Source organism: Podarcis filfolensis (genome assembly GCF_964270895.1).
Source record: "Podarcis filfolensis genome assembly, chromosome: 2".
Lineage (NCBI taxonomy): Eukaryota > Metazoa > Chordata > Lepidosauria > Squamata > Lacertidae > Podarcis > Podarcis filfolensis.
The window spans coordinates 117,101,098-117,110,127 of NC_139605.1; the positions used below are offsets into that span (position 1 = coordinate 117,101,098).

General features: G+C 48.4%; 1 protein-coding gene across 1 annotated transcript in view; it reads left to right on the forward strand.

The window, feature by feature from the left end:
- MARCHF9 (membrane associated ring-CH-type finger 9) overlaps positions 1 to 4,484 on the forward strand; it is a 43,649-nt gene extending 39,165 nt beyond the window's left edge. Inside the window, exon 4 of the mRNA XM_083599445.1 lies at positions 3,492 to 4,484. Coding sequence (XP_083455571.1) covers positions 3,492 to 3,820 — 329 coding nt within the window. The 3' untranslated portion in view covers positions 3,821 to 4,484. The remainder of the gene's footprint in view (positions 1 to 3,491) is intronic.
- Positions 4,485 to 9,030: the final 4,546 nt, after the last annotated feature.

Here is a 9,030-nt window from a genome sequence, read left to right on the forward strand (position 1 = left end):
ATATTATTTAGATGCATGTTTAATCTGTTCAGTGGGCCGCAGTTACCCTTTTCTCCAAAGGTGTGTCCTGATGAGAAGATTGCCGGCAGCTTTTGTGTCACGTGCCTTTGTTGATGGCCTCGTGTGTGGTTGAAGGCGTGGGCGGCATAATTAGGGCTCGGTACGCCCTGTGGCTGCCTTTGCCTTTGGGTTCCACAGCAGATGGCTAGAGATTTTACCTCCAGCACCGCGCACCGTCAAAGGGAGAGAAAGCCTTTTTTAATTGGGAGCCAATGACATTCACTAAAGAGGCCGAGCCGCGTTTGTGGCACTGATGGATGAGCTCTGGCGAGACAGAATGATAACAGCTAGGCCCCTTGTGGGAAGCGAGCGGTGCGCTGTCATTGGGAAATGAATGAATGACTTTTCCATTTCCCATTGATTCAACAGGGACACGTGTCGCATGGTAATGACCCACGTTAGAGGATGGCGGGAGCACAATTGATTGTCACTGGGTGGCATCCAGTTGGGAGATGGTATTTATAACTCGCTGGTCTCTTGGAGTTCCAGAATATGTTGCGGGAGGGGGGGAGGGATTATTTTTCAACACGCACAGAAATAAGGAAACAAAAAAAAGGCGTTACAGACATATCGCCCTCTAGGTAAAGGTAAAGGGACCCCTGGCCATTAGGTCCAGTCATGGCCGACTCTGGGGTTGCGGCGCTCATCTCGTTTTATTGGCCGAGGGAGCCGGCGTACAGCTTCCAGGTCATGTGGCCAGCATGACTAAGCCGCTTCTGGCGAACCAGAGCAGCGCACAGAAACACCGTTTACCTTCCCGCCAGAGCGGTACCTATTTATCTACTTGCACTTTGATGTGCTTTCGAACTGCTAGGGTGGCAGGAGCAGGGACCGAGCAAGGTAAACGGCGTTTCTGTGCACTGCTCTGGTTCGCCAGAAGCAGCTAAGTCATGCTGGCCACATGACCCGGAAGCTGTACGCCGGCTCCCTTGGCCAATAAAGCGAGATGAGCGCCGCAACCCCAGAGTCAGCCACGACTGGACCTAATGGTCAGGGGTCCCTTTACCTTTACCTTTAATAACTAGAGGCCAGGAGAAACAGCTAGGTGACAAGTCTTGCAAGACAGAGGATCTGTGCCCTGTGGATACTTTTCCAATATCCCTTCACAAATCATGAGGACTAGCTATAAAGAGAATTACTTCGCCATGTAAATGATTGTGCAAGGCACAGTCTATTCTTGTACAGCAGCCCTGTGAAATGGCTTTGGGTTGAGTGATGGTACCTTGCCCAAAGCCACCCTGAAAGCTTTGTTCCTGAGCAGAGACTTGAACCTGGGTCTCCCCTGTCCAAACGCATATGTGCTGGAAATCGCATGAGCATGCACAGAGCTGCATAAGAGAAATTATTCCAGTGGCACGGGTGCTTTGTAGCAAAGTGATGAACTCAGGCTAAGCTGGAGGTGGAAATGGATCAAGGTGCAATCCAGATGGACTCAGACGTCACCTCTTGACATTCATATACAGTGGTACCTTGGTTCTCAAACTTAATCCGTTCTAGGAGTCCGTTCCAAAACCAAAGCGTTCCAAAACCAAGTGCATTTTCCCATAGAAAGTAAAGCAAAATGCATTAATCCATTCCAGACTTTTGAAAACAACCCCTAGAACAGCAATTTAACATGAATTTTACTATCTAGCGAGACCATTGATCCATAAAATGAAAGCAATAAACAATGTACTGCAGTCACACAATCAATCAATCATTAGCTGAACTGGGTTCCACACAGTAACAAAAAAAAGAGCCGCAAAAAACAAAATGCAAAATAAATAGCAAAAACAGACAGACCTTAGTGTAACACTCAAAACGGAAGTGTGGCACTCAAAACGGAAGCGTAACACTCAAAACAGAGCACGTTCAGCTTCTGAAAAAAGTTGGCAAACCAGAACACTTCCGGGTTTGCAGTGTTTGGGTTCCAAATTGTTTGAGTACCAAGGCATTTGAGAACCAAGGTACCACTGTATTCATTTGTTCATTTGCTTATGTAGTACCCTCAACCTGTGTGGTGCAAGAAGGCCCTGAGGAGCATCCAATCTGAAGTTTGATAGAAGAAAGGGGGGGAAGTGGCAAGTGGGGAAAATAATGTACCATCACTCCAATTGCATGTGCTTGGCCTTGGTTAGAGGCTTAGGCTGCAGTCCTAACCATGCTTAACCAGTGAGGAAGCCCCATTGACATACTGTATTTTTCACTCCATAAGATGCACCTAGTTTTTAGAGGAGGAAAACAAGAAAAAAAATATTCTGAATGAAACAGTGGATGTATGATTTTTGTGGTTCATGCTGTGGCCACAGACATGATATGTGATTTGATGGTGAGTTTGGTGTAGCCCAATGCAAAAATCCTGAGAATCCATGTGGATCCGTGCTTTGTAACCACGTTTTTGTGCCATTGCGGTCCCATGAAACAATGGATGCGTTGGTGCAGGCTGTAGCCATGGACATGCTATGTGATCTGATGGTGAATTTGGGGTGACCCAGTACAAACATCCTGAGGATCCATGTGCTTTTACCTCCCCCCTCCCAGGCAGCCTCCTTTATTGCTAGAGTCCCTTATCTCCCCTCCTGATCGCTTGCTGATCAGCGGCTTTGTTTCAACACCCCCTTTCCCTCTTTCTAAACAAACAAAAAAAAGCACGATCTGCTTTTTGCCCCTGGGCAATTCGGCTCCAGGGACGACGCATTCGCTCCGTAAGACGGACAGACATTTCCCCTTACTTTTTAGGAGGAAAAAAGTGTGTCTTATGGAGTGAAAAATACAGTACTTCTGGGTAGACAAGCTTAGGACTGTGCCCTAAAGTGTAGCAAGAGAACTTGGGTTGTGCCAAAAGCTCCAAGGGATAGATTGAGGAAGGATTTGGTGCAAGTGAGAGCGAGGGGTCACACAGGTGTGTGCTGGGAGGCAGTTCCAAGCTTATGGGGCAGCAAGGGAGAAAGGCAATTGGAATTGCTTGCGGGAGCAAGAGCAGTGACTGGTGGTGGTGGAGGGGCTTTGGACTTGGGCAGGGATTTGTTGCTGGGGTGATATGAACAAAGAGATCGACCACAAAGCAGACTGGAAGCCAACATAGCAATTTCAGGAGATATGGGTCAGAGCAAGGAGTGAGGCGAATGCGTTTGTCAGAGTGTCTGATAAAAGTGAAGGGACTTATGTAAAACCACAGAAGGGTGGAGAGGAGAAGGTTGCAAGAGAAGATGAAAAGCAGGGTGAGGGTCAGAGTTTCTTGAGTCTTCGCTGAAGAGCAGAAGAGACAAAGAAGGGCTGTATTTTTGTGATGTGCTTGAATATGGGGAACAAAGGAGAGCGAGGAGTCAAAGATCAAGCCAACATGATGAGAGGCTAAAAGAAACTGAGGTGCCTTATTGGACCCTATTTTCAGGGTTCCCCCAGCCCTGAACCCAGGCAACCATCTTATATTTCCTTCCTTCTTTCGACAGGCTTGATTATCCACGAAGGCTCCTCGGTGTATCGAATATTCAAGCGTTGGCAAGCGGTGAACCAGCAGTGGAAGGTGCTGAACTACGACAAAGCCAAGGACCTAGGGGAACCAATTGGCGGGAGCACAAAGCCCGGAGGGCGGAATTCACGGACGAACCCCTCCTCGGGGAGTGAGAGGACCTCCCAGCGGGGCCAGCGGGTTAGGACTATTTTGAACCATCACTGTGGTTATACAATTCTGCACATTCTCAGCCACCTGCGGCCTAACGAACACCGCGGGGGCTCCAGTTCCAGCCGCGAGGTTGTCATGAGGGTCACGACGGTATAATAACAGCCTACGGGGCCTTTGCCAGGAGGGAGAGGCTCCACAGTTCCCATGGAAGGAAGAAGCTGATGCCTTCATCTTCCGCACAGGCTCCATTCCGAGCCCTTATGGGGCGGGCCGCACGCTGTAAACTGTACGACGCAGGAGGTTGCCTGGTTCCGTGGTGTTGCCGCCGCAGACCCCACCCGCCTCTTCCTTGTTGTGCGTGGGGAGTGCCTCAACCTGGTTGCACCTTCCTGCTCTCCCATCAATGTGAATTTTTTTTTCTTTCTCTCTCCATCCAGCTTGTGGTGAAAGGAGAGACAATCCCCCTCCCCCCAACCCCCCCCAAAAAAACCCTCCTTTGTTATGACTAAACTCCTTGGAAGTGTGGTGGGGTTTTTATTTATTTATTTAATTTTTTTAAAAAATCAAAACAACAACACACACAGAAACAACCAGCCCCTGCCTGGTTCCTGTTGAACGAGTCTTGGCGCCAACCAATCCAGATATTTGAAAACATTTTTACCTCATCTTTCAAAGGAAATCCTGCCAGAAGACCCATCCTGCCTTTCCAACCCATCCCATTGGTCTCTCTGACTGGGAGACACCAACCAGAGAGGTTCTGAACTTTTACCCATCCCTCCAAAATAATAATGGTGCAATAAACATGTTTCTTAAAGCAAAATGGCATCTTGCAATAAGATATATTACCTGTGCATTTCATCTTTAATTTAATGCATGGAAATCTCCTTCTCTTCCTCCCTCTGCCCCTCTTCTTTTCTCCTTCTCTCTGACAATGGAAGGATAAAGAATTGTTTATATACATGAAGGTGTCCTTCAGTTGCGTTGTTCACTTTCCGTTTAAAAAGTCTGTTCCAGTCAGGTCAGGGTATGTGCAATGTGTCGTCTAGCAGGCATGTGGAGATGATGGGGACGTTTATGCAGTGAATGGATCCCTTGTGTTAACTTTTAGGACAGGGATGGGAAATCTGTGGCCCTACAAATGTTGCTGTACTGCAACTCCTGTTATTCTTGACCGTTCGCCATGCTGGCAGGGGCTGATGGCAGACCCACAGGGCCCTCATCCCTATTTTACGGAAGGTTCTGGCAAGAAAGAAACTAAAGCCTTAAGAACGACCATTACTGCCTTGGTTTTAAGGAGCCAAACACATTTATGGCCCAATCCTATGCTTGCTGACTTGGAAGTACACCTCTTCATTGAGGCTCACTCCTGATCATGCCTAGCAATGGCAACTGGTGTGTTAAGGCAGAGCTGACTGGCGTCACTTCAACTTCATCGCAAGGCCTGGGGCAGGGCAGGGCAGTGGCAGGTTCAGGGTTGCGCAGATGCACCAGTGCGAGTGCTGGTTTGGCTCTGCTGGCGCATCGGTGTGGCCCTGACCTTGCTACTGCTCTACTCCACCTCAGCCCCATCTAGGTAAGCTGGCATTAGGAGGGCGCTTCCATTGTTCTGCCCCACCACACCAACCCTAACCGGTGCCTAGGACTGCAGCCTTGGCAGCCCCAGGCAACTACCGTATTTTTTGCTCTATAGGACTCACTTTTTCCCTCCTAAAAAATAAGGGGAAATGTGTGTGCGTCTTATGGAGCGAATGCAGGCTGCGCAGCTATCACAGAAGCCAGAACAGCAAGCGCAGCGATCCCTCTTGCTGTTCTGGCTTCTGAGATTCAGAATATTTTTTTTCTTGTTTTCCTCCTCCAAAAACTAGGTGTGGCTTGTGGTCTGGTGCATCTTATAGGGCGAAAAATACGGTATCTCTCACCTCTTTCTTGCCTGTACTGCATCAGAGCAGAGTTCAAGAGAAACTTGAAATGATCCACTGTAAGAATTCCCAGCGAATTTTCAATCACATGTCCACATTTTGGAATTTACGCTCTGTACACGCAGGTTGTTTTGTTCCCTGGAGTCACTGTGCAAACTTGGGATATGTTGCTGAAGTTGGCCTCTAGGAATTTTCAGCTCTGTGCTTTTTGAAAAGGGAGTGTGTTTAAGTTCATGCGGTTACAGAAGGAAAGTTTGTTGTCTTGTTTATGGGGAAACCCAATTTTTTGCTCCATAGGGCACACCGGACCATAAGGCGCACCTAGTTTTTAGGGGGGGGGAGGAAACCAAGGAAAAAAATATTATCCCCCCCCCAGCCCCAAAGAGCAGCGGACAGGCTTCTGGGGCTGTCAGGGGAAGCCCGAGTTCGCTGTCTTGGCTTTGTTTTTAGCCGCGCGCAACCTCTCCCGGCTGGAGAGGTTGCGCGCGGCTTTGGCAGAAGCCTTCGCTTTGTTTTTAGCCGCAGGGCTGGGGCGGGGGAAGCCCGAGCTTCCCCAGCCCCCAGAACAGGTCCGGGAGCAGCGACAAGGTTGCACGCAGCCTTGCCTCTGCTCCCGGAGCTTGCGGGGCTGGCGGGGGAAGCCCAGGTCCCCCCCCCCAGCCCCAGGGACCACACATTTGCTCCATAAGACGCACAGACATTTCCCCTTAGTTTTTAAGAGGAAAAAAGTGCGTCTTATGGAGCGAAAAATACGGTAAGAAAGAAAAACACACCCCCTAGATATGTTCCTGCATGCTATGGATATAGCAGTCATCTAGCTTAGTTCAGCACCTCTGCCATTCTTTCGCTGTAACATATTTCCAGAATCTTTGCCTTTCCCTGTATCCATTCCCGTGTAGTTCTCACCTCTGTGTCTATCAAAATGGGGCAATATGCATATTCAGTAAAAACAGCTGCTGGAATAGTACTACTTCAAAATGTAGGGGTTGCAGAAGGAGTATTCAATGTCAAAAACTCTGTTTGTGGGGCAATAATACATTAGTGAGGAGTTCCAGGCTAACCTCCCTGATATCTTAGAATTTTACATTCAGGGAGGGTTTCCTTTTTTTAAAAAAAAGTGCAGACACATCCATACAATTTAAGAGCAGGAACGCCCTGCATTCCGAAGTTGTATGGTCCCAGGAGAGCTCTACTGTATGCGTGTCTGAATCTCACAGTTGCCTTGACGATATGAAAACCTAGTAGCCATTCTACAAAGTGAATACATGCCCGGGTGCAAACCTTGCATCCTTGATTCTTCTGAGTGTGATTCTGAGTTGCATTGGCATATCATGCATATACAGTATTTTAAAGGCAGCCTAAACACCCAGCCCGATCTGCACGCCTGGAAGAATATTCACCACTGAGAGGAAGATTCTGCAACCGGAATGCATTTATGCAAATTAAGCATATTATGCACATTTTTGCGACATTGTTAGACTGGCTGTATGGAATGTGGAGTTTCTTTTCTGAATAAAATATTAGGCTGGGGGTTCTCAATGCAACAGAAACATCAAGGTGACGGAAGAATGGACTAGGAGTGGGCCTTGTACTATATAAACATGATCCCAGAGCCACAACCCTACTTTCTTTCTGAAACCTGCCAGAAAGCAGCCACAAAATGACCCAAAATACAGGTCCTTGCAGTATAGGAATGGATGGTGTATGTGATGTGAATCTTACATAGTCCCAGGACAGTCTCTGTGGTTTACACATCTCTTCCTCTGGTCTGAAATACAAAGTAGGTGAATTTCTATCTTTTATTGGGCCAACACAGAGATTGCAGCTGGAGATGGCTGCTGATCCTAATCTTTGACTATCCGGTAGCTATCAATAGATTTCTTCAGGAAGTCTGTATCTGTAGGAACCTCTGGAATTTTGACACTCTTCTGCAGAAACAAATGCAAATGTTTGTTCATGGAACAGTTGAGTCTATGTAGCCCCAGGCAGCAGTTTCCAAAGCATCGATTTCGGTTTTAAGAATATCAGGGAAAACAGTCTCGCTCAACGCGGGGGACGAGGACGGGGAGACAGGCAGTGGAACCAAACAGCAAGGGATCTTACAGAAACCCCATCAGTGAAGGTTTTAAAAAGTTGACTAGATCATTGCTTATGAGGGATGGTCTAGGTACAATTAATCCTGGGAAGTGGTGAGGAGAAAAACCAGATGAGAGAAACCCCCTTCGTGAAGCTGGGGGTAAGCACCCAGTCCAACAATCCCCATCATGAGACCTTATAGCATGGGTAGGCAACCTAAGGCCCGGGGGCTGGATCTGGCCCAATTGCCTTCTAAATCCGGCCCGCAGACGGTCCAGGAATCAGTGTCTTTTTACATGAGTAGTATGTGTCCTTTTATTTAAAATGCATCTCTGGGTTATTTGTGGGGCATAGGAATTTGTTCGTCCCCCCCCCCAGAATATAGTCTGGTCCCCCACAAGGTCTAAGGGACAGTGGACCGGCCCCCTGCTGAAAAAGTTTGCTGACCCCTGCCTTATAGCATATACATTTTTAAAAAGGGCGGGGGTGGGAATTCATGCAGTAGGTAGAAAAATCAACAGTAGCAAACAACAGTCACCCCTGGACTCAGGACTGGGGCCAGCATGTGATATCCTCAGGCAGCTTCCCAGTGCTCCAGCAGTGACCCACCTGACATACTTGCCAGAGGCTTTCTTAACTAGTCCTTTCGCCCTGATTAAATGCCAGGCTGCTAGGTCTGAGAGCTGCCATTTTAACTTTTCCCATTGCCCTGGACGTACTGTCGCTCCAGGACACTGGAAATTAAAATGCCAGCTTCATTGCAACACGGCTGCTTTCTGCTGTGGTGCCACCCAGTAAGATTACTGGGCTGACATCGGAAGGGGAAACTTAAGAGGGTATTTTGCTAAGCGCCTCACTCAAATGAACTGGCCACCCCTTGGGTGGGGCAGGTAAGATCCAAGAGGAGATCAGGAAAAATCAATCACTTCATTGCTCTCAGTACTGAGTTATGGACAGCTGACAGCTTTTACGGCCACTGCTGCTGAAATCCCAATCTCCTACTGCTCAGGGAGATAGCCCCCACTGCCCATCCTCAGAAGCTGTTGTGTGAAACAACGACAACAATGCCACTGCTGTTGAATCAGCAGCGTTTGGTTCATCTTGGCTTGGTGGCTGAATGTGCTCTACTGTGGTAGAGGGACGCAGGTGGCGCTGTAGTCTAAACCACTGAGCCTCTTGGGCTTGCTGATCTGAAGGTCGGCGGTTCGAATCCCTGCAACAGGGTGACTTCCTGTTGCTCGGTCCCAGCTCCTGCCAACCTAGCAGTTCAAAAGCATGCCAGGGCAAGTAGATAGATAGATACCGCTGCGGCGGGAAGGTAAACGGCGTTTCTGTGCGCTCTGGCACTCATCGCGGTCCTCCGTGCACCAG